The following is a 26,621-nucleotide window of genomic DNA, read 5'->3' as shown; positions in this document are numbered from 1 at the left end:
TCTGAATGAATGGTGTTGGCTACAATGACCTATTTTCTCTATTAATATAAAATTTATTACATGAATTCTGTAGACACAAGAAAGAGAGTGGTTCTGTACATGCAGAGTTCAATGATTACTTCTGAACTCCATCACATTCTAAAAAATAGGACTTGCATTTACAGGAATTATTTTTGCATCATCTACAGACCTTTAACTTGTCAGCTTTATTTGGACTGTTTGACTTTAGGGATATGGTTTAGTGGGCGATATTGATGGTAGGGGGATGGTTGGACCAGATGATATTGGAGGTCTTTTCCAACTTTAATGATTCTATGATGAATCATCTGTATGTTTTTGTCTGGGCCTTTATTCCTTTAATGGCTGTACTATATGAGCGCCACCATTTTTAAAGCCTAATCATGAAATACTTTTTTCTTATCTCTCTGATTAATCCAAGCTCCTAAATTCTGCATCCAAGAAACAGGCCCATGGGCTGGGAATTGTGATGCTCATGGATATCCATTCCCTTGAAAGTCCTATCCATATGTGTTGCTCTTTCTGGTGCTATTCTCTCCCTGAAGCCCCCAAATCTGCTTGGCTTCAGTAAAGTGTCTGCCTGCACTCAGGCAGACAGGAAGGGGTTTTGCAGTGCTATCAGGCAATATTTAGCATTGCTTTTTACAGCTGCAAGCTCTGTCCTTGGTTACAGACATTTAACTGAGTGGGCAACTCCTTTTGGCTGTAGTACAGTAACTGGCAACCAATATCCTGATAAAATACCCTTCTTTATCTGGTAGAAACAGCCAGTTATGAACACAAACAAACACCTGCTTTTTTATTTTTATTTTTTTATTTAACATCACTTAGAGAATTTGAAGGATTGCACTGTTCCAGACTCAACCTGTCCTAGCAGCCAAAGAAGGGCTTGGTTTCATGAGGTGAAGAACTGTAGTAGTAGCTATTTTCTGGAACATTTTGAACCAGCATACCTTATCCCAGAGCACACAAAAGCTTTCATTTTTCCAGTTAGTGCCAGTACCTGGGCACTAAGGAAAAGCTCAAGTTGCTTCAAGCATGGAGGGAACGTCCAGCCACTGAAGCTTCACTCAGACTCTTCCAGCTCTCTCACAAAATACAGTGCTTCATGTTTGTAATTTGCCCCATGGAGCACAGAAATGGACAGAGAAAATGGTGGGGGTATTTCTGACAGGGATGTGACAAGTCCATTTCCTCAGAGGCATTGTTTGTGTGCATGCACTAAAAACACTGTAAGTATCATGTGAGACAACTAATTTCTGCACTGCACTCGTCTGGAAAGTTGCCCTTAATGTAGACACACCCAGGGAGGGAAGCAAGTCAGACAGAGAAAAAGTCCTACTATTGGCATCCGGTGTTCATTTGTATTGCTGCTACTAAAAAAGAAAAGAACAGCTGTGAAAAATGAGTTGCGTCCTTGATCAAAGTGTCTAGAGCAAGATGAAACTGCTGCTAATAGTGCTGTGAATAAAAATTCATATGGTCCCTTTGTTCTACCGTGTTTATAGGAGTCTCTTCTAATATGCCGTACATTTCATCAGCTGTTCAGTATGGGCAGGATTTATAGCTTCCTTTTTACCGTCCCACACATAACTCATCTTGCATCCCTCTCCACCCACACATATACATACTCCTAAAACATTTCACCATCTTTATGTCTATGGATCCCTCCTTTTGTGTTTCAATCTGACAAAATTACATGACAAGACTGAGATTCATTGGCTACATTTCACCATTTCCTTCCATAACCAGTTCATTAGTAACAAACCTGAACTTCACAATTTTTCAGGGCACGCATCCTGCTCCAAAAAGACTGCCCTCTTCACAGCCTTGGCCTTGCTATATTTGCAGTGGCTTGCACAGAATAAGCCACTGGGGAGAACAGAACCACCCACCTTGGAGAGAGTCTGGGTAGGAGAAATATACATGTAAAGTGAATATAAAGGGAAGTTTTTACTGTAAATGTAAGATCTGTAAATGTACTGTTAGTGTAAATCTGGATCTCTGCCTCCTAGGCCATGGAGAAATTGGGTTGCCTTAGGTGTACTGTACATGGTGCTCAGGGTGCAGTACAGGGTACAACTGCTTTGTTGATGGAGGAAGAGGACATGGTGCTTGCCAATGTCATATAGGATACAGTGCAGACTGCCTCCCCTTGCTGGGGACTACTGTGCCCTGCTACCTCTGATAATTGCCTCTGATAATTGCTCTTGACATACATAAAATCAAACCTGTCTGCTGGCAGCAAGGTTCCTAAGTTCTGCCTCTCCTAACTCATGGAAGGGAAAAGCCAGGAAGGAATGGCTAAAAGCATCTGACTTCACACTTTTTAGTGACCTTTTAGTATGGCAGTGCTGAAGAAGTGCCAGGCTCTCTGAATCCTGTATTACGGAGATTGAAGTTCCCGGGAAATCCCATGCAGCTCCAGACCTAATTTAGAGTCATGGCATCAATGTGTAGCACAGGCCAACATGGGAGGGTTTCCACTGAATACCTTTGAGAATGATTTAGTTTTACTGACCTGTGAGCAGAACGCGATATTGGAAGACACGCTGCACCACTTTCAAAAGCTGGTGTTTCACACTCTGTGGGCTTCCACCAGAGCTCTTCTGTCCTCAAGGGAAAGGAGAGGAAACACAAAGATCATGGATGTGTGAACTCAGCAGCAAACTGTCACCTCCTCCACCTGATGCGTCCCCTTGATATTTTGCTAACAAATGCACATATTCTATTGAACCATTCTCAATTAACCAAGTCCCTAAGGGGTATTTGTAACTCTAAGGAAGTACTTCTAACAATTTATTTTCTATGGCACCATTTGAAAATAGTTTGGATTCAGAGGGAAAAGGAAAGAAAGTGAACACCATTTAGAAGGTAAACGTTGGATAAAGATTGTAGGGTGGCATATAAAGAGCCTGAAGTATCAGATCTCAGTGAAGCTTGTCACTTTTGTTGTTTTTTTTTTGATTAAAGTTTGTTCTGTTTGCAAATTTTTAGTATCTTATTTCAAGACATGGAATTGAGCAGCATATAGCAAAGCACTTTTCTGTGATGGAGTTGGAACTGAGTGTCTGGAAAGTGTTTACAACAGAACAGAGGGAGCTTGTGATCTAATACACACATGAAGAAGTAACATTTTTCTTTTTACTTTTTCCCTTTAGATTCAACCCACTGCATATGGCCTCATAAGGTCTTATTTAAAATAGGAAACTTGCTGTGTATCTGTTAAACATTGCAACACTGCTGCAAAACCAACAGCAATCCACAAAACTCAGTCCTTAAAAGCCTCCATCTCCAGAGGCACCAAGAAGCAGAAGCTTGCCAGGACCTGAGCGGAATGGCACAAAACACAGCTGGTTCTTTATGAGGTCTGAGTCTGAAAGCCAGTCAAGTCTCACAGGGTTTCAATGCTCATCAACCAAAACTTCTGCAGTGTTTGCCACTTGTGAAGGGAGACAGGACAAAAGGGGGAATAGGAATCTTAACTGTTTAAAGGAAGTCTGGGAAGAAACAGTATTTTCTCAGGCAGAAAAGATGTTTCATGTTACTGTATTACTCCTCTAACTGACTGACTGCTCTTACTAAATGTGCATTCAGGGTAGTGCTGAGCATTCCCAGCCCCCATACTCAATTCAAAGGTAACAGAAGCAAGATGAGGACCTAAATTCTTTTTTGTTAGACTAGGAAGCTAATAGTGGCCATGTTTTTAAAAATGCTAAATAGAAAGTCTGATAGACACCTAACCCAAATTTGTGTGTGTGTGCATGCAAAAGGTCAAGAAGTAACAGAGCTCACTTATTCTAGATTAAAATCCTGATGATCTCATCATAGGTGAAGCTCTAACTGCTTTCTTAGATATAAGAGACAGTTTTTAGGGTTGATATTTAAGACAGAAGTCCACAGACGTGACCAGGAGGAATGCTAGGAATACTGATCATCAGTAGAAAACCTGCGTTTGACAAGCTCATGTTCATAGCAGTATGAGCCATCAGAGCTACCCTCACGTGCTAACAGGAAATTAATGTGGTGACTACAGGGTATCTGTTTGTAAATGCTGACTTCCAAATGTCTTTTGAAATCAATTGTTATCCTTAACGTTTCACATGTGCTGCAGAGAAAAACACAATCCGTACTCCTTAGAGCTGGTACTCTAAATAACCCTTAAGGTCCAATCACTAACTTATCCTGCAGACCCTCTTACACCCAAGTAATTGTTATTTCTTTGACCAGATAAAGATAATAAGAAAAATGGATTCTGGATAAACATTAAAGCAGCATTTCTTTGACCGTTTTAGCTCATCAGTATTAATATAGCCCCACTGAACTTTCCATCCACTTATGGCTTTACACTTTTGAAATGATGTGGACCATCCACATTGCCAATATCTTAAAATGCTATCAAGAATTGTGGCTTCAGTTTCTGTCAGTTGCATTTTGATGGTGTTTTTCAGTCACTCAACAGGGATGAGTTAAGTTACCACAACTGGAAAATATGTTTCTTGCTTAGCAGTACAAGCCAAAAGGTTACAGACCATTCAGGGAGGTCTGAAGGAATAGAACCTTGTATTTGGCTAGTGGAGGTGGTGTCTTCCTCTGCAGTTCAATTGGCTGCCTGTCACAAGATCCTCTGTAAACAGAGGAAGCAGTAACAGGCATTTAAAAATGCAGAGAAATGCAATTCTAAAGATGCTGTGGGTTGACCCCAGCCAGCAGATAAGCACTCACGCAGCCTAACCCTAACATTCATCCTGGCCAGACCCAGCACAAAAGAAAAGATGGAAAATGCAGTGAAAGAAGAATAGATAAGAAGACACAGTAACGATAACAGTTATTAACCCACCCTCAGATGGACTGAAATGTTAAATATATGAATGAGAAACTATTCCACTATCTGCATATATTTCAACAAAATATATTCATGGATCTGTGGACTCACAAACATATATTCTGTATCACAGGGGAGCGTGGGGAACAGATGCAGACACAGAAGCACATCATGCACATGTGAACATCTTACTTCATTTCTATCAGCAGGATGTGTGAGGAGAGCTATTCTCCCATTCTACCCTCTGAGAACACTGGTGGAATTGCAGAAAAAATGCCTTGAGTAAGTCCTGTGGTACAGCTATACATCATTGCAGCTAAAAAAACAGAAGGGCCTTACCTCAAACTCCTGAATGATGGTAGCCAGTTGGGAATATTTATGGCAAGTTTCATCTAGCAAAGCCAAATTCCTATCAAACTGTATAATATAAGCTGTGTGGTGATTCAGCCTTGATTTTCTGGAGAGAAAAACATCAGCAACTTTCTGGTGTTCCTCCCTAGGGCCACAGAAAGAAAAAAAAAAAAACAAAAAACAAAAAACAAACGCAAACAAAAATTAAAGAAAAGCTCTGCTTCTTTCTCATTGCAGCAGTTCTATTCATCAGACCCACAGTGGCCAGGTACATTGTGCAGCTAAAGCCTAGGTTAAATGGCAGGAAGTAGGAAATACTTCCCAAACACACTGGACAACAAAATGGGCTGCTGTAGAACAGGCACCTTGAGGTGTCAATCTTTCGGCTGTGCTAGTGCCATGACAGACATATGTGTCTGTAGCACGCAGGCTGTCTACTTTCTGGACACAGCTTCTGCTTCTCTGAACAGACCTTTCAGCTGCTGCAGGGCTTTGAGCACTGATTGTGGAGGATAGCATCATGTCTTCAGTTGTAATATTGTATCTTCATTCCTTCTTCATTGCACCCTGCTCAGCACCACCCTACCATTGGCTGCCTCAGCACCCAGCAGCACAGTACTGAATTATTTATGAAGCATATCGCAGAATCACAGAATCATTTAGGTTGGAAGAGACCTCCAAGATCACCTTATCCAACTTATGACCTAACACTAACAAGTCCTCCACTAAACCATATCACTAAGCTCTACATCTAAACGTCTTTTAAATACCTCTAGGGATGGTGACTCCACCACTTCCCTGGGCAGCCCATTCCAATGCCTCACAACCCTTTCAGTAAAGAAGTTTTTCCTAATACACAACCCAAATCTTCCCTGGCACAACTTTAGCCTATTCCCCCTCATCCTGTCACCAGGCACATGAGAGAATAGACCAACCCCCACCTCGCTACAGCCTCCTTTAATGTACTTATAGAGAGCAATAAGGTCGCCCCTGAGCCTCCTTTTCTCCAGGCTGAACAAATCCAGCTCCCTCAGCCGCTCCTCTTAGGACTTGTTCTCCAGAATCACAGAATCACAGAACTGTAGAGGTTGGAAGGGACCTCGAAAGATCATCAGGTCCAACCCCCCTGCCAAAGCAGGTTCCTCAGACCCCTCACCAGCTTTGTCGCCCTTCTCTGGACTCGCTCGAGCACCTCCATGTCCTTCTTGTAGTGAGGGGCCCAAAACTGAACACAGTACTTGAGGTGCGGCCTCACCAGAGCCGAGTACAGGGGGACAGTCACTTCCCTAGACCTGATGGCCACACTGCTTCTTATACAAGCCAGGATGCTGTTGGCCTTCTTGGCCACCTGAGCACACTGCTGGCTCATATTCAGCCAACTATCCACCAATACTCACCAATACTCTGCCAGGCAGTTTTCCAGCCACTCATCTCCCAGCCTGTAGCGCTGCTTGGGATTGTTGCGCCCCAGGTGCAGGACCCGGCACTTGGCCTTGCTGAACCTCATACAGTTGGCCTCAGCCCATCGGTCCAGCCTATCCAGATCCTCCTGCAGAGCCTTCCTACCCTCGAGCAGAACGACACACGCACCTAATTTGGTGTTGTCTGCAAACTTACAGAGGGTGCACTCGATCCCCTCATCCAGACCATCAATAAAGATATTAAAGAGGACTGGCCCCAATACTGAGCCCTGGGGGACGCCACTAGTGACCAGCCTCCAACCGGATTTAACTCCATTCACCACAACCCTCACCAGCCTTGTTGCTGGAGGGGGTGTCAAGGGAACACTGTGTCATAGAGGTTATGTTAACGCTGTCAGGCTGTGCCATTCCTTACTTACCATTTAAGAACTCTTTCTTCCAGCTCTCCCAGGATCTCTTGGTGTAATTCGTAAATCTCAGAGAGTTCACTTAAGCCCTGCTTGAGTTCAACCACTTCCTGTTCATCTTCTCCAAGCACTTTGATGATACCTTCATATAAATTCTGTGAATAGCAACACAGAAATTAGGCAGTCAGACATAAAAATCTCTTCTATGAAATTATTATTGCAATTTCTTGAACCCTAAACTCCACTTTCTAGGAATTCTACGTTACACTATCCAAAGTTATAGATTGTACTCAGTAGAGCAAGGAGATAATACCATATATTTTATTGCATCCATTAGTTCATACACATTTTCATCTGATTCCACAATGCTGTGAACACAAAATTTAACATTTCACCTGGCCAAGCCATCAGACCCTTATGTATACAATGAGTTTATTATCTTTTTATTTACCTTCGTCTTTTTCCCCTGCTTTTTTGGGTGTAGTTGATCTCATTTTCTAGTGTTTCTTAACCAGAATCATAATTTTAAAAAATGAAGAATGAGTATCTGATTTCACCTTATAGGTCCATGACATATATATATATAAAAAACCTTCTACATGTCTTGTGTTGAAAATTGCTGCACTTGTCGCCAAATCCAAATTTAAAGGGAGGAAGAAGCAGTAAGTTTAAGCTATGAAACAAGTAATTTTCCATATGAAACTGAGACCTTTTTTCCTCATTTTAGACATGCCTTTGATCCTGTGTGCACGGGAGTAATTTCCTCAATATTAAAATGTATCCACCTCTGGAAAGGGTTCTGGCTGACAGCAGACTCAACGTGAGCCAGCAGTGTGCCCTGGCAGCCAAAAGGCCAAACTGCATTTTGAGGTGCATTAAACACAGCTTAGTCAGCTGGTCAAAAGAGGCGATTCTCCCACTATATTTAGCATTGGTGCAGCCTCACCTTGAATATTCCGTGCAGTTCTGGGCTGCACAATCTAAAAAAGATGTTAAGGTCCTTGAAAGCATCCAGAGGAGGGCAACAACGCTGGTAAAAGCGCAGGAAAGCATGTCCTGTGAGGAGAGGTTGAGGATGCTTGGGCTGTCTGGAGAAGGCCAAGAGGCGACCTCCTTGCTCTCTGCAACTCCCTGAGGATGGGAAGCACAGAGGCAGACACTGGTCATTGATGACAGGACACATGGGGAATGGCACAGAGATACACTGGGGGAGGTTTAGACTGGACGTGAGGAAAAATTTCTTTACCATGAGGGTGGTCCAACACTGGAACAGGCTTCCTAGCAAGTCAGTTGATGTCCCATGCCTGTCAGTGTTACATAGGCATTTGGACAATGCCCTCATTAATATGCTTTAATGTTTAGTTAGCCTTGAAGTGCTCAGGCAGTTGGACTTTGTAGGTAGATGATATTTGTAGGTCTCTTCCCACTGAATTCTACTCTAGTCTAGTCTAGTGTAGTCTACCATAGTCTAATCTAGTCTAGTCTAGTAAATAGTAGCACACTTTTTTAAGACTGCATAGTGAAATGTTTCCCCAGTTTAGACCTAGAGATGAGGAATAAGGCATCCATCTGAAACTGCAGGGATAATTTGTATTAGATTCACAGGGATTAGAAAATCATTCCAAGTGCATACAGCAATTTTTTCTGTGTGTCTAAAACATTGCTTAATGTCTCCTTAATCCAGAGCTCTGGATGCTGAAATGTTTCCAGGTCAAAGCCAGATTCCTACACAATCCATCTTCTCAGCTTCAAACTTGTGAAGGTGCTCTGGCTGGCACCTGGATATACCTCAAGAGACTTTAGCCACTCTGATGCCCTGATTCTTTCCAGGTTCCTACCAGCCACTGCTGTTTCCTCTGCCTCCTGCTGCTAGATGCATTCCCTCCTTACAGGCAGTGGCAAGAGGAACTGAGACATTTAGAGCTGCCTGACTTTGCTGAAGTCTGCAATGCAAACCATGGCAGTAGGATCTAAGGCAATGCACAACACTTCAAGGCAGAAACGCCAGCACTGTAGAGGTATTCCTAACTGTTGCTAACAAAGGCAGATTCTGGCTGCCTTTGCCGCAAGCTAGACCACTGCAACCACATAGTTTATCTTCATAGCACTATCTGGCGTTCAAAAGCAGCAGCCTTCATTTGGTAAAATTAAGTGGCTGTAATTTCAACACCTGGTTTGTCAGTATTGCTACAAAGCGAAACTACAAGAATAGCACTGGCATAGTATCCTGCATTTTTCTGGGGATGATTCTGCAGCACTGTTACAGGTTTAATTCTTCTCTGTATTCATTGCAAACAGATGACTGAGTCAGGCCAGTGTGTTGGGCAGGTCAGCTGGGCTTACAGTTGAATTTTGCATTTCTGCTAGTCAGGTATCCACAGGCAAAACATCTGAATCTCAGTTTCTCTATGACAATAATTGAACAATTAGAAACCTACGTGCCTCCCAGTTTGTGATAAGAGCAGAAACTGAGCAGTCATATAGAAAGGCCCAGAAACTTGTTCTGTGAGTGCCATTTCCAATCTTTCTGCATCCCAATAAGCCATGAAGTGTGTAGAGTTTTTATTGAACAAGATGAGGAAAAAAGGAGTTAAGAGTGAAAAACCAAGTAAATAATCAAAATACCAGGCCAGTAGAGAGGCCACATTAACTGTGAGATTTGAAAGCTCCTGATGACTCGTTTTGGCACAGCAGCTGCAAACTAGGAGGTTGCAAAGCTTCCTGCCTTATAAAAATACTATCTGTCCTTATCTGACCTTCCTTTCCTTTCTGTTTGTGAAGGAAAGGTTAGGGGACTGCAGCATTCTCTCTTATTGCTAACCAGTCTATACATGTTGGCTTTTTCCAGCAAGTACCTTAAATGTTGTCGGCCTTGGGGCCAAGTGGGGAAGCCAGGTTAGTATCACTGATCCTGTCAGCCTGATGATGTTGATGGTTTCTGTGACTTTGTTGCCTTAGATCATTAGAGTAACTATGCAAGCTACAGCCACATCTCAGCTGCTCATCATCCCAAAAGATACTCTCCAGACAAAAGCAGCTCTGAGTAAAGTAGCAGGAGGGGTCTAAATAATTTTGTCAGCCAGAAGAGTCAGTACAACTGCACACTTTATGTGCAAGGCTCTACCTCCATCAGATCACAGCAGCACTAACAGCAATGCATTAAGAGCATCTATCACTATGAGTTTCATCCAAAACCCCCTGAACCATCTGAAACAACTAAAGGTTTCTGGCCATAGCTATGTTCTATGATTAGCACTGACTAGATTGTCTGCCAGCTCCAATGTGTGTTAAATTTCTGTGCAGTGAATGTAGTGTTGGCAGATTGCTTTTCTGGGGATGACAGAAATCTGCCAAGGCTAAAGGATTTGAATCAAATACTCAGACACACAAGTTCAGAACACAGCCAATGAGGCCCCAGGAAGATAAAGATTCTAACATCACTTCTATACATCTGTGTTGTTGTTTTTTTCTGTGTTTTTTGATGCATGGTGACAAATGTGGATCAAGCTTGTATCAGCTAATGTCAGGCTTTTGTAATGCAAGATTATTCTGTGGCCACATTTTGAAAAGACGATTTATTTGGAGGAGGTTTAGGTGGTTGTTTTTTAAAATGACCACTTGAGAACTGCCATAATATTGTGTTTAAACAGACAAATGTTCTAATAGCCATAGGGAAGAAATCTGTCAATTCTCTTTTTTTTTTTTTTACTTTTTTTTTCAAGTTCAGCATTAAAAATACTTGAACAGGGACTTAGTGGCTGAATAAGACTTTGACTGACTTTGAAGTCAGGAGGGAGCATATAGGTATGATGTGGTTTAGTGTAATCTGGCCTGTAGTCCTGATCACAAGACTTAGCAGAGTATAGCATTCGTAAGAAAACAACCAACTTTGGTTTATGATGGAATATACTATATATTCCATCTGTTATGAATATGCTAACAATGCAACCTGAAAAAAAAAAAAAATGGAAAAAGCCACGAAAGATGCTTTTGGTGATTTCATGAAGGGTCAGGTAGATCCTAACCACATACATATATAAAGCCCAAGTATCTACTCACAGCAGCTAGTGTTAGAGCCCTGGTTGGCATCCTGCTCATGCTAAAGCCATCACATCAGGAATCATTGAACAGTTTGGGTTGGAAGGGACCTTAAAGGTCATCTAGTTGTTCTAGGAGTTGTTCTTCCAGCAGGTTTGCAGCTCAGCTCTGCTTCAGTCCAAAATCTATTGTGAAGAAAAGCTTCAGTGTCCAACCAGTCTGGCCAGATTTGTGCTGTTAATGACTTTTTTTTTTCACACACTACTCTGTAAACAGTGAGTTATTATTGAAACCAATGTTTTCCAAAGATATGTTAAAACATTCTCTGCCTGTCCATAGAAGCCAATTCATCAGAAAAAAAAAAAAAAAAAAAAAAAAAAAAAAAAAAAAGCAGCTGCATAAAAATCGCTGAGAAGGTGATTCTACCGGTTGAATTACTAGAAATGGCAGCTAGATTTTTCCACTCAGAGACCATTTCCTGGCCTCTTACCCCACTGTATGTGGTGTGGCCAAATGTGCTGTGAAAGGAAGCGGTGCTTGATAAAATGAAACCTCTAAGGTCACACAGCACATTGAAAGATGCCAAGCTCCTTCTATCTGGCCCTGAACCAGGATGCGATAGGTTGAGTATCCTCTGTAAGGATCGAGTGATCATGAAGCCTATTGCCAAAAAGTCAAACTCTGTTCCCTGAAACTTTAGAGACAATCTTTTGAGTTTCCCTGGGCTGTACTGGGATTTCCCACAGCATTTCTCACAAATCTGACTTCTGTCAATTAAGAAGTTTAGACATACATGGTATAATTAGAGAGGAGTCTGAAAGACACAATTTACATGAAACCTGGTAATGTCCAGGTATGAACAGCTCAGAAGCTCCGAGTATGTTTCACCAGGGATCCAAATTTTACATTAGATGGTTCACTTCAGTTTGATTAAATCAAGGTAGCTGTACTGATTTCAGCATGCTGCAAATCTGGCTGGTATAACTGTGGTCCTGCTGAAAAGTTCTGTAAGGAGCCCAAGGGCCTCTGAGCAGCTTCCTGGAAGCTTCCTCTCCCCTCACCTATGGGAACCAGCTCCTGATAAGCTTTTAGTCTTGTCACAGCATTCCTGTCTTTTCTGTTGTAATGCTGTCAATTGCAAGGCACACACTGACTCACTATGAACTGGAATGACTGGAATATCTAATAGATACTAGCCAAAAGAAAAGTTGCACATGATCTGCAGTTTTTCAGCAACTATGACAGATGAAGCATTTGTTTTCTGAAAAGCCACTAGAACTAGGTTAAAAAAATCATCATTATGATATTTTTCTTTTTGACTAACTATATCCTGGATAAAACAACATCACACAAAAAAAATCTGAAAGAGTATTACTATGTTTCCTAATTACCTGGGTCTAATTTCCATGTGTCTTGTCCCAGTACAACAAATAATCTCAACATTGTGCTATTCTATCTCCCATTTTTTTCTGGTGTGTGAGGGAGGCTACCTATGTATTCCAGCAACTGTACACTCTAGATACTTTCCTGCCATCTAAGCCAGTCAAACCATCTTCTGGATACTTTCAGAAGTTCACTACTGATGTGCTTAAGTAACCTATTTTGTTATAGCAATGTCATTTATTCCAAAATAACTGAACAACTCTGTGTCTATCCATTTTCCATCATAGTGGTGCAACAAGATTAACACTCCTTCCTCATAGCATCTCAGTGGATTTAATTAGTCACTAATTGCTGGCTTCTCTGATCATAAAGAATTCTTAGACAAATTATTTAATGGCAGTTGCTTGGATAGCTAGCCTTCTAATGATTAATAAAAAAATTATAATCCTCGTAAGGTTCCTCCAGCACGGATTATACTATATTACAAGCTTGTAATAGAATAATATTCTATAAGAGTTAATGTATAATATAATATTTTTATAAAGATTAAATGTATCATATCATAGTTACTATTCTGTATTCATGTTTTTTTCTTACTGTTGTTCACAGATTCTGCAGCATTCATGAAAAATAACTATGAAAATAAGCCTCTAATCATCAGACTTCATTCCCTATAAAAAAAGGGGGATGCAAACTACCTTTCTGGTCCCACTAACTCTAATCAGTCATGGCACCTGAAGGTCTCCAAGTCTGTCACCCATTTGCCACATTTGAACACAGAAGGTACCAAACACAAAGTTCATATAATTCTCTGTTGAGTCAAAAATTGTTTAGAAGACACACATGAACTGAAGTCATTCAGTTTGAGGCTGTGACATAGTGGCCACAGAGCTCAATCTCACCCAGGGGTATATGAGCCTACACAGCTTACTCCTGTCTTACACCTGTTCCCGCACCGGTGTTCAAGCATGCATGTGAAAGCATTATCCAGGCTGGCTAGGTGATACAGAAGGTTAGCAGCTGTACTATGAAGATGCATTTTTGAAACATAAAACATTTCTTTATATTTTGAGTACCCATAAATAAATCCTTCACAGCCATCCAATGACCAATTAATTCCTTAACATCCCAGAAATGAACTCTACAAATAATTTAGTGAAACAAAGAAGACCAAAACCCACAGCCCCAAACATTTTTCTTTCTTCCCTTTTCTTTGTGCACATCACTAACACAAGTTACATTTTTTTTCACCAAGAATGCCTCTGGAGAATTTCTGTTCTCTTCTGGAAATGGTGGCTATATTCTGGAGACTGTTATAAAGGCATCAGACAGGGAGTAATGCAGGTTTTGTTTCAACAAGGTCTTATGCTTTAGGTTGAGTGTTGCCTAACTGACACATGTCTGGCTCTCAGAGTAGAACGTGGTACCCTCTGTGAGGTGGTGAGGCTCACTGTAGAGTGAAGGGATATGAGGCACTTTAGAGATGCTGACAGTGCCAACGTTAAGAGGACACGTTGAATATAAGATAGTTTTGGAAAAGCCACTTCACTTTGCTATTTAGGTGCTTAGCTCAAATCAGCTGTAGCAATTCAGTATGCATATCAAAAGTCATTTTACAAGATGGATACATATTGCAGTCCTTTCTGCATTTCAGCCCTGCTCCCAGTTAGCTTTTATCAACCTGAGAATATTTAACCTCAGAGGACATTAGTCAAAGGAACCAAAACTAATCTTTTGTCCGATACATTACTGCTTTAGGCAAGTATTTTACCCAGGAGAAAAAAAACTGCCTGTATGTATGTGTAAATTATCTTAATTTGCTCTGATGGGTGACTTGTCTTCTTTAACTTCTACTTGAAAATATTCTAACAATACAGTAATTGAGTCTGGATCCAGATTATGTTTACTTTTTTTCTGTGTATAACAGAACAGGCCAAGTTAGATCAATTCAGTAATGTTCAAGTAATGGTCTATGGATCCCTGGGGACCCAGGGACTACTGTAACCTGTCTAGTAGGGGTAGCTAGGAAATGATATGACTGAAAACGGTCTCTACCTACTGTAAAAAGTTGTTCAGTCTCCCACCTAGAACAGGCTAAAAGCAACTATGTAGTTTAGAAAGGTGAGTAAATTGGAGTAGAGAAAGTCAAGATTTTGAGCTAAAGACGCAGATGAAGAGAGAGCTCCATTTGAAATAAAAGCTGTTACAATTGGTCAAGAAATGCTGATCAGGTGCTAGATTTCCTTGTTTGCTGTTCCTATCTGTTTGTCTACAGAAGCAGCAGTGTATAAATTGTTAATCCAATCATAATGGAAATCCTAGTTCCTGTATATTGTTTACATTGGCAGAAAAACAGAAGGGTGTCCAACCCCATTATAATGTTATAGAAGATGAGACAACATCAGAGAGCAGAAGGTGAGACAGCATCTGCCAGCAGGACTGAAGGTTCCTTTTCATAGGCTCTCAGCACTGTGCTCCTAACATCAGGTGTGTACTTGAGCCAGACATAAAATTATGAATTTATAGGGTGCGGTGATGACTATAGAGCAAAGCCATGCTTAACAGTTCAAGAGAAGTACTTGAAAGGAAGAACATTTCTGTGACCAAAAACAGTTCATTGAAACTAGAAGGATCACATTGCTAGACTGTAACTGGGCTAGAAAAGGTCTGAATGCCCGCAGTAGTATGTTCAAAGTCTTGGGGGCTGAAGCAAAGTCTCTACCTGTTTGTTCCCTGTTGCATGGTCTCACTGTAGTCAGAGCACCATGTGCCTACCTGTTATACCCATCAGTGAACCACCACAAACTGTGTCCCACACTCTTGGTAGCATTCATATATACGCCCTGTTTGTAGACACCCTTTTCTCTCACTTTCACCCATGAAAAGATGGGTGAAAGTGTCTTCCAAATTGTCTTCATGATGTTGATAATGAGGGAAAGAAATCTTAATTCGGATGGAGACTCTCACAGTGCTCTGAAGAACCTAATAATCCGCTATTCTTGCAGTCATCTGTCAGAGAAAAACTATAAATTTATACCAGCCAAAGGTCTGACCTCTAATGCTATCATGGTTGTATCAGCTTTCCTGCTTCTAACTCAGCTCCGCTAAAGAACTGAAAAAGACTGATGAGCGAATAAATTCACCTATGATATTTTCACAGTTTTTAGGGAGAATCCTGGCTGGAGAGATCTGTGAGTTTCCACAAAAGGAACAAAGCTGAGAAAAAATGCACAAAGGGAGTGAACAAAGCAGATTTGTTAATGGAAAACCATAAGCATTTTTCTGCCTCAGTTGTCAGGTGGGGATAGTGACACTTTAACCGCAGAAATCATGGCTGCACACAGCATATTTACCATACCCACACCACGACTTCCACCTAGCATCTGGACTTCTATACTTTTCAAACAATAATGGCACATGCATGCATCCAGAAATCACTTTTCATATCTAGAATAGCAAATGCTTCCCAAGTCAAGCAGATGTTTTAACGCATTGGTAATATTAGGAAGTGAGTATTTTTGACCCTTTGTGAATGAGCTAGGGAGGACAACAGACAATCCTTCTGCAGCCCAGACTATATAATTGAAGTCTACATTGATCACATAAAATTGTGCAGACTTTTACAGCCACTCGCACTTCTAAAATGAAGGTGGATTCAACAGATACAATACATCAGAGGCTCCAAGTCTCTTTTAGATGTCTAGGCATTACACTTGAGGGGAGGATGAAAAGTTCAAAGGGAGAGAAAAGGGTATCCATGGTAGAGCTAAACACAGGCACAAGATTCCAAGTTTGCCTCATGGATGTATCATCACTACAGGCAGCAGCTGCTCTCCTAATTATGAAAGAAAAAGTGGCAGCCCTGAATTAAAAAGTGGCACATGTCCTGTAGCAGAATGAGTGACCCTTGATCTGCACTGAACAGTTGATCTTCCCAAACTTCTCATTACTGAGCCCAGAACAAGCAATGCCAGATGAACAGCAGAAAACACAGACTACCACGGCAGACACAATTAGTCTCTTATCCTGCCCCTGAAGGGTACAATCTAGGTCAGGAATCCTGACTTCAGCGCACACTCACATGCAGAAAAATGCACACATTCATCCTCTATGAATCAGTGTCAGAACTGGCAAGCTGTAAAATGTGCATTGCAAATACTCTATCAATGGGGCTTGTTACCAGGGAATTGTCCTTATGCCAAGTGAGGTAGTATGATTTCCCTCTTCTTTTAAGAGATACACAGATGATCTGAAAGCTATTTTGGCTCAATGTTCCACTGCAGGAGCTCTCTGGAAGATACATGATTATTTTCCCACTGTTGCTGAAGGCCACAATGAATAAATGAATGGGAAAAAAAGTCAGCCTACTGTAAGTGAGGGTAGGCCATTATTTTGTGGCACTGCATTTCAGGCTTTTATAATAGCTTCAGAGGGCTTAACAGCCAACTACCCCTTCATTTATTCAGCCCAGTCCATTCACTAAAGCATTTCAATTGGAAAATAATGACTTGATTGGTCCAGTAGAACTTTGAATGTCATCCAAGAAATTTACAGCAGTAAAAAAGGCTCAGCCAATCATTCACTGGGAGTGTAAATACTTAGAAAGATGGTGTTCTATTTTGTCTAATGTAATAGTGGCTCCTGAATCAGATCATGTTTATTTTTTGTTCTTGAGAATGTGCTACTCACAAGAATTCTGAAAGTAGAGATTAACCAGTGAGTCTGACTTCATGATAATCTGCATTTAGGTCATTTTAAGTTAATGACTTGGGAAATAAGATGATTTTGTTCTTTTTTATTGCCTGAGAGTTACTTTGCAGTCAGGAGTCTTGCAATTCCCAGTGTAGGACTAGATCCCATACTGCTGCAAAGACTAGGGAACCAGCACGTTATATTCCTTCACATTTTTATTCCAGACTATCTCCAAATTCCAAAGAAGCATAAATCCGAGTCTTGATGTTTGAAAGAACTGTGTACCATTGTTATGAAGAAAATGCAAATCAGCAGTGAGGCATTTGAACACTGAGGTACTTGGGGCAGATTTTCTTTCAGTGCAGTGCTGCCCTTTTGGGTACCTTAATTTGCTAAATGCTTTGGAGGGAAGTAATAATGACTTTAAGGGGTTCTATGCACAAAAAAAACCAAAAACAAAAACAAACAAACAAACAAACAAACAAACAAACAAAACAGAACAAAACAAACAAACAAAAAAACAACAACGTTCCATACAAAGGCAAAAGACAAATGAACATGAACATGATACACTATCTAGCAAATGCTTAATCCCATGCAGACTGGGATCCTGAGGCATTCTAAGTCACACTAACTTTACTCTGTATATAGTTAGTAAAGTAATTGGAAACAGACTGGCTGAATGGAAGCAAATAAACCAGATTCCTGGTCCTCCAAGGTGATGGGTGAAACATCAGAAAGCAACCTGCAACATTTTTGTTCAGAAGCAAGCACTAAAATGAGGACAAATGCAGACTACAATACTGGGGTAAAAAATAGGAGACATGAACATCAAAATTTGATGATTAAATGATTATGGAGTAAATGCAAAGTCTAATTAACTTCAGAAAACTAAATCTTGAGTAACAAGAGATCAGGGACTGCTTTGGACTGCAAGGCCCAGCCAGTCCCATCTGCTCAGTCCAGAATGAGTTCTTAACTCCCAGCTCCAAAGAACTGCATTACCTTTAAGCAGGGCAAATAACAGCTAACCCTTTAGGTTATTATCACTTCTACCACACCAACTGATACCAAGTTTGTGAGCTAACATGATGTTTCCACTCTTTCAGTTCAATAGCAGAGTAGATGTATGGAAATGTCATCATTTTGGCAATCAATCAATTTAGTAAAGTCTCTGCTGAATGACCAGATTCCTGTTATGCAGAACGAATAGCTCCTCCAGCTGAGCCTGGAAATGAGATGGGAAACTGCTCCTGTTGTAGGCTTAAGAAAAGCCTGTTTTCCTTTATGAAAGCAGATAGGGTGTGGTTTAGTTCCTTGCCTTTCTCACCAACATATGGGTTTATTTAAGAAAATGAGTCTCAAGACTTCAAGATGAGCACTTAGAAAATGTTTTCTCGAGAAAGGTGGTGATGAGGAACAGAGAGAAATGTCTGCCTGTGCTGAGAGGTGCTGACATGGAAGCTTTTGGTCTTAGCTGGCCATGAATGGTGTTTTGCAGCTTGAGTGGTTTGTTGACTGTGTGGTCACTAGTGGCTGCTAGTGACATCTGCCAGTGGGACCTGTGTCAACAGTGAGTTCACAGCGAAGAGGTATTTTCTACTGATGTGATTATTCCTAATGCTATTCAAATATGCAGAAAGGAGTAATTAGTTCATTGTGACTACTATGATAGTATTGGGAAGCCTCAGGTAGGCAATATTATCTTTGTAGTCTGAGGGACTTACTTGTTGTAAAATCGGTAGTGGTTTCTCTACATGTCCTGAATATGACACTGGGCAATAGGTGAACATGAAGATCCAACAGATGGTGGGCTGGGAAAGATAATGTTGCTGTGACTGTGGCCTTCTAGATTGAATGTGATTGCAAGAAAGAAACCTGCAAGTTATTTGTGAATGCCACTATAGCAGGTACACCAGGCGATAGCAGCAGAGATGGGGTATGCTAGGGATATAGGTATGTGATAAAAACATAGAAATTAAACCCTGATCCCATTCCTATAAAGATTTTTGATCTGTTCTAAACTGTGGAGTATGAAAATGTTTGTCTCTTCTACCTCAGCCTCTAACCAAGGTACCATTCATACATCCTCACAATTGAAAAAGCCAACTCATAGAAGCAATCAAATCTTATCTTTCTTGGTGACTCTGCTGGAAAAAGCCTCCAGTAGCTTCTAAACGAATGTATGCATTTGGCGATGAGGGAGGAAGGATACTTTTCCACTGCAGAAAAAAAGTCATTAACCAAAACAGTGCACCCAAAATCTCATTCTGAAAAAGATAGTGATCTTTCTGAACTTTCTAACTTGAGATGATGGTAACTGTGACAGTGAAACTGACATTTCACAACCTCTGAGTGGCCTTGCAAACCACTGAATTCATTCAATGTTTATTTTAGGCCCATCTAAAATTTTAATTTGAAAATTTTAACTCCTCTTCTGGTTGTCTAACTTTCATACCTAAGGAAATAATGCAGAACACTGGTAAGATCACTCTATTGGAGTGGGACTGGCAGGCATGGCAACAAAATCCCAGCAAAAGAGGATTCAGTGGAGCATTCTGGACTATATATACAAGACTGTAACATCTATAAAACCAAAGAAGTGCTTCCAAGTAAACATGATGATCGGCAGAAATAGAAGAGCTTTCGCAGTTATAACACAACTGTTACCAGTGTCTTTTCCATGATACTTTAACCAGCTAATCCAAACCTGATAATTAAGTATCATAAAAGCAGAGACAATTATATACATGCCTTATAACTGTAATTCCAGGACTGACAGGCCAAGATCTGGGTAGTTCTTATTATTTTCTGTAATAATTTTTTCTGCTTAGAAAGTGGATGAGTTCCCCAGCAGGAGAGCAGAGAGTAGTCAAATTTTGGGGACAAGCCAAGAAAACTATTTGGTTTTATTCCCTCTTATCTTTGAGCCAACATCAGAGTGCTGCAGCAGATAAAATTAGCATTCAAGCACACTTTTCCTTAACTAACCTATGAGCTGTAATTTTTATGAGGATTCTTTTTATTAGGGATTACCAATAGCTTGGAGTCCATCCAGCTGGAGGGGAACAGTAGGCACTTGCATCCATAAATGTTTCTAAATCAAAATTTTCTAGGGTTTACCCCTGTTTATCACCATCTCCTTCTCAGAACTAGGCTTATTCGGCATATTACACCAGTCTCAGAGCCCCAGTAAGTGCTGTTGGCCAATGCTTTTCCACATGAATGAGAAATGCTAGACTTTGGAATCCACAGCAAGAGCACATCAGTGGCAGACATATTCCTTTACAATGCTTCAAAAAGCACTGCTCCACAGTAAGCCATTCTTCCTCAAATTTACTTCTGTCCCTTCAATGTTTTTATGTCTCCTAAATTGCAGCTAAGACAGCAATTAGATTTCAATGATTAAAATGATTTACTTACCATATGTAACTGCTGGAGCATCTCCACATATCTGGGGAAAGAAACAAACTTTATTCATTGCCATTGATGAATAAATAAGGGTAGATTGCACAGGTTCAGTTTTAGGAGAGCAACAGACAGTTTGTAACAATAAACTCACAGTTTTTCTGAAGACATCAGCTCCTGGGCAATGAGGTAAGCTCTGGACTGGCCTTCCTTCTGTCAACAGCAAAACCCAGAGAGAATTAAGAGATGTCTCACACCAAGAAGAAAAACAGTGTTAGAGAGCACTTTGAACTGACATATTCCTTCAGTAAAGATAGGGACCAGGTTTTTATTCTTTGCTGTTCCGTGTTTGGCTTCCTGGAGTCCTTTCCATAACAGGAAAGGACTCCAGGACATGTTTGTGTAATTCAAGTACTAATGGTATAGTACAACATAATAGCTGCTAAGGTTTGAAAAAACTGTATTCTTATGGAAGAAAAAGAGAAAATTTCTGTTGATTTTTACAAGTCCAACATTTGTCAGAGATGCAGAAAATGTTTAGCTTTGAATAAGCTAGCTTCATGGCTGTAAAGGCTCTTAACATGTTTACTACTCTCAATTAAATGGAAATGGGAATTTGTTATCAAAATGCTCATATTCCAAAATGTTCTAACTGCTGAGAGACCTGTGGAAGCAAACAAGGCAAGTAACTTTATTGCTTACTAAACAAAATGTCTAAATTAAATGGTCATAAGCATCTCCAGAAAGCAAACAGTTCATTACTCCTGCAGGCAACATTGTTTGAAATCTCAGTGACATCTACAGAACTGGCAGACAACTCATTAGACACAGAAACCTGTGAAAGAAGCAAAGTATATAGCTGTAAGATGCAAGTGGCTAATAAGGGTATTTTGGTCCTATGTCATGACTCACTCATGATAAGAAATGAACGAAGTGTGGAAATATTTACTGATAGGAATCTACTATGGAAAGTTGGACTTACATAGCAGTAGTGAAGCAGGGAACTAGAACAGTCTAGCAGTAGTAAAGAAAAGCAGCCTTCATTGATCTAAAGTGGGCTCAGGGGAAATGTGTTCAGCAGAAAGAGTTAGTGACATTGTGTGCCAGACCAGCTGTTCTGGAAACCCATTCCTTACAGATCCTGCTTCTGAAAGCCTACTCAGGAGAGACTGGGACTTGCTGAGATGTGATGCAGTCCCTTGATGCAACAGGTGGGAAGTTGGTGTTTACATCTTCTCCACTAATTCTGCATGAGGGGGCTGCTAACTGTCAGGAAAAAAACACAGAGCTTAATTGAGACCCCTCGTAAAAGTATAAATGTTGACATCTCAAATCAGGCTTGACAGATCAATAAACAGTTACGTATTCACATTATAACAACAAATTTAAGCAGTAAAAAATATCTAAGCCAGTGGAAGGCAAATACAGACTTTCTCCTCTCTGTCCCTTTTCCCTATCAGCTCTCCCGTGGGATGCAGGTGTCCTGGCACAAGTGATAATGCAGTGTCTGAGTTGCTTGATGTCCCATTCCATTCTCTTCCCCTCCCAAAGTCTCCTGGTTGTCCCCACTGCTGGAGGAACACACCAAAAGCACTGAGTTTTCTTTTCTCTCTCATTTCCTCTACACAGGTAGAGCACAGCAAATGAAGGGAGAGTGTCTCTCTCTGGGTCACCTAGACTGATGCTGGCTGCCCAGCGCATCCTCTGTGGACAAGCCTGGCTCCACACAGCCAAGACACGGAGTCCGCTTCCCCAGCGATCCAAGCTGTCTCTCTATTTGCATACACACATTGTCGCACTCTGTAATTCCTCTTGTGATTAATATGTCTTAGCCAAGAGACAAAACACGGGGACCCCAGTGTCACATGACCTGTCTAGGGCAAGTTGGAGACAGTGTCTCTAGGCGTTGCCTGTCTTGTGTTATTTAATTGCTGTTTGTTTAACCAGGAAATGAACTCTGAGATTGACGACAGTGTCCAGAGACAGACTTCTGGGAACAGGGAATAGAGGGGATGCAAGTCCCTCAACCATACCGTTTCTGAAACAAAATCCAAGTGATTATTATAACAAAGCCATGCTGCCACCTTTTTGGTAATCTTTTCTCCCCGCGGTGTGGGACCTTTCCAGTTCCCACTTGAGAGGCTGCACTCCAGGCCCTGCAGAGAGCCTCTGCTTAGCAGAGAGAGGCCAAGAGGCTATTTGGAAACCCTGGCAATCTGCCACATTGAATCCTCTTGTCTCATAGCTTCATCACCTCATCCTCCCCATTCTCTCTACTCTGAAAAACAGGCTGGTGCTAGGAAGGTTGCAAATACAAAAGCACAACAGCATAAAGACCTAAAAGCTTTTAGCACAGCACACATGTGAGCACAGCTGAAGTTAATTATTAGTCTTAGGCAGTTTGAACTGAACAACTTTAGGTTTCACATCCCTTTTGTGCCTCCTGACAGAAAAAAACATTTGGGTTGAGAAGGGGCAAGCAGTGAACAGTATGCCTGTGAATAGTGGCTAATTGCCCATGCAGAGCCTACTGATGTGGCACATCACCTTCCCTTCTCTGTGTCGTAGGCATCCCATTATTGCAGGGATGAAGTCTCCCCACGGAGTCATTTATACACTCTGGCTTTGCTCTGGACAATGCCAAGGCATTTGACTTGGACCCTCAATGGCCATGCTTTGATGAGATAGTACGGCAGTGCCTGTGTCAGTCACTGCTCTCTGAGCCCAGTGCCCACACACGGTTGAGCTGGCCTAGTTGTTTGCAGAACCATGATGAAAACCAGATTGGTGTTCTGACCCAGCTTAAATATCTTGGGGCTGGGGGAAAATCTGCCTCCATGGCGCTGAAACAGGGTTATATGGCTTAAGTTTAGCACAGGCAAATCAAAGAACTGTTCACTAGAGCTGAAGCACTAGTATTGCACAAGCCATTTGAGTACTCAAGAAACCCTTTGCATTTGAAAAGCAGGGTAACTAGCTAAGACACCAAATCAGCAGCTCCATTTCCATGTTTACTGCTGCCTTATCATACTGACATGGACAAACCACATCCCTTTGTCCATTTTCCCATCTGTGTGTCTTATTTTGCAGACCCCTCAGGGTAGGTGTGTTGTAGCGTTTTGCTGGATAGTACCCAGCACAACAGTGCTACTGTTGCTATCAGGGGCTTAGAGCAGTTTGCAAGCTTCAGCCTCTGAGCTGAGTGACTTCATAATGTCCCTTTTGTAATTATTATGAACTATCCAGTAGTTCACAATGATGTCACAGTGGAGCCAACAGTAAACTGAGGCACTACAAGAACAAATGGCTTTTTCAAGCTGGGTCTATGAATCAGTGAGAGGAAATGCAGTCCACATCTTTTGCCTCCCAGGCGCCTTCCTTGAAGAGCTAGATTTCAGCTCCCCTGGGGAATCTGGGTAATGATATAAATCAAGAGTTGTCCCCTGAAAGGCGTCTGAATTAGGTGCTTCCTCAAGGCACACAGATCTGTCACTCCCAACTCCAGCATATGTTTGGGTTGTGTATGTGAAGGTTAAAGGTTTGCAAAACAGAATGATTAATGGAGCCTGGAAACCAAGCCCACCCAGTGGAAATGCATAAGGAGCAGCAAAGGCAGTTGTGCATACAGCTGCCACGAGACAGTAGCTGCCCTGCTTGCTGTGAGACCTTTGTGGCTGAGCTCAGTGTTCCCTCACTGTGTGTGGCACAGATGCCATCCATGTGCCATGCTGGGTTGCAGCCCCCCTTTTTGAACACTGCCTTTTGTTTCAGTACCCAGGAGTAGCGTGGAGCCTCTCAACCTCTAGTGCTGCCCTTTCACAAGCACAGTGCTTGGGATCTTTTATGTACGGAGTTCTCCTTCGTGCTTCCCCCCCACCCCACCCCAGCACAGCACTATGTAATTGTAACGAGCACCCCTCTGGTCTCGCTGGCATTCAATATAAAAAACCTAAGTCCTAAATGACTAGCCAAAATGCTTTGAGTTTTCATTGCCATAAAATCCAGCCACATCTGGTCCGAATTCACTTTCTTTTATGGCATCTTACTCTGGGGTTATGTGTTATCTACCTCACTAGAGATTTTCCCATTTTGCCAGCAGGGTAAGAGAAGATCACATCTCTCATATCCTGGCTGTGTACATTTCCTTGTAACGTATTGCTGGTTTTAGGGTGAAACTAGACAGTATTTGCATACAGATTGGTTTACTTTTCGATTTCCCATGGAGTTAACTGGCAGACATACCTGTATTCTGGGTGAGAGAACTGTCCTTTATGCTCCAGCTATGGCTTTATTACTTGTCTTAGGATTTGTATTAATTTATTTCCTGAGTACTCAATAGACTGTAATTTTTAAAGGTGTTCACAGAATCACAGAATTGTCTAGGTTGGAAGAGACCTAAAGATCATCGAGTCCAACCTCTGACCTAACACTAACAAGTCCTCCACTAAACCATATCACTAAGCTCTACATCTAAACGTCTTTTAATTACCTCTAGGGATGGTGACTCCACCACTTCCCTGGGCAGCCCATTCCAATGCCTCACAACCCTTTCAGTAAAGAAGTTTTTCCTAATACACAACCCAAATCTTCCCTGGCACAACTTTAGCCTATTCCCCCTCATCCTGTCACCAGGCACATGAGAGAATAGACCAACCCCCACCTCGCTACAGCCTCCTTTAATGTACTTATAGAGAGCAATAAGGTCGCCCCTGAGCCTCCTTTTCTCCAGGCTGAACAAATCCAGCTCCCTCAGCCGCTCCTCTTAGGACTTGTTCTCCAGAATCACAGAATCACAGAACTGTAGAGGTTGGAAGGGACCTCGAAAGATCATCAGGTCCAACCCCCCTGCCAAAGCAGGTTCCTCAGACCCCTCACCAGCTTTGTCGCCCTTCTCTGGACTCGCTCGAGCACCTCCATGTCCTTCTTGTAGTGAGGGGCCCAAAACTGAACACAGTACTTGAGGTGCGGCCTCACCAGAGCCGAGTACAGGGGGACAGTCACTTCCCTAGACCTGATGGCCACACTGCTTCTTATACAAGCCAGGATGCTGTTGGCCTTCTTGGCCACCTGAGCACACTGCTGGCTCATATTCAGCCAACTATCCACCAATACTCACCAATACTCTGCCAGGCAGTTTTCCAGCCACTCATCTCCCAGCCTGTAGCGCTGCTTGGGATTGTTGCGCCCCAGGTGCAGGACCCGGCACTTGGCCTTGCTGAACCTCATACAGTTGGCCTCAGCCCATCGGTCCAGCCTATCCAGATCCTCCTGCAGAGCCTTCCTACCCTCGAGCAGAACGACACACGCACCTAATTTGGTGTTGTCTGCAAACTTACAGAGGGTGCACTCGATCCCCTCATCCAGACCATCAATAAAGATATTAAAGAGGACTGGCCCCAATACTGAGCCCTGGGGGACGCCACTAGTGACCAGCCTCCAACCGGATTTAACTCCATTCACCACAACTCTTTGGGCCCGGCTACCCACCCAGCCATTTTCTAACCCAACAAAGCATACACCAGTCCAAGCCATGAGCACCCAGCGTCTTCGGGAGAACGCTGTGGAAAACAGTGTCAAAAGCCTTACTGAAGTCAAGGTAGGCCACATTCACAGCCTTTCCCTTGTCCACTAAGCGCGTCACTTTGTCATAGAAGAAGATTAGATTTGTCAAGCAGGACTTGATTTTCATAAACCCATGCTGACTGGGCCTGATTGCCTAGTTGCCCTGCAAGTGCCGCATGATGACACTCAAATGTCATGTACATGTACAGCATGTACAAGGAGAAAACAGGACGAAATCACACAATAGGTTAGCCAGGACTGCTGGCAAATGGAAATTCACCCTGTGAGGGTGTTTGGTGTAAGTGGAGTCCCTCTGCAGGCTGGCAGGGTCTGCTTGGCTTGGAAGCCTAGCTAGTGCAAAGCCTTGCTTTGGGGTTGGAGAGAGTGTCCAGTCCAGGCCACGAGCAGACAGTTTCTTGCGGAGGATGCTGTGGGAAACGGTGTCAAAAGCCTTGCTGACATCTGATTCACACAGGTTAATCACATTCTTTTCTTATTCTTCTTCTGAGGATCCCT

At 42.0% G+C, this 26,621-nt stretch overlaps 1 protein-coding gene and 1 long non-coding RNA gene across 4 annotated transcripts in view; one reads left to right on the top strand and one right to left on the bottom strand.

Moving 5' to 3' along the window:
- The window catches only part of LOC137862533 (uncharacterized), a 453,236-nt gene that overhangs the window by 195,277 nt on the left and 231,338 nt on the right, over positions 1–26,621 (top strand). The gene's annotated exons all lie outside the window — the stretch shown is intronic.
- Positions 1–26,621, bottom strand: part of FGD5 (FYVE, RhoGEF and PH domain containing 5) — a 101,173-nt gene that overhangs the window by 35,420 nt on the left and 39,132 nt on the right. For all 3 annotated transcript variants that reach the window (XM_068694675.1, XM_068694674.1, XM_068694673.1), the window contains exons 4-8: positions 20,698–20,756; positions 20,559–20,589; positions 7,035–7,177; positions 5,183–5,339; positions 2,540–2,627 (exon numbers count right to left, since the gene is read on the bottom strand). In XM_068694675.1, the coding sequence (XP_068550776.1) occupies positions 2,540–2,627; positions 5,183–5,339; positions 7,035–7,177; positions 20,559–20,589; positions 20,698–20,756 (478 nt within the window). The remainder of the gene's footprint in view (positions 1–2,539; positions 2,628–5,182; positions 5,340–7,034; positions 7,178–20,558; positions 20,590–20,697; positions 20,757–26,621) is intronic.

Source organism: Anas acuta, chromosome 11 (genome assembly GCF_963932015.1).
Source record: "Anas acuta chromosome 11, bAnaAcu1.1, whole genome shotgun sequence".
NCBI lineage: Eukaryota > Metazoa > Chordata > Aves > Anseriformes > Anatidae > Anas > Anas acuta.
The sequence above is the reverse complement of the archived record's forward strand: the minus strand, read 5'-3'. Positions and strand labels throughout refer to the sequence as shown.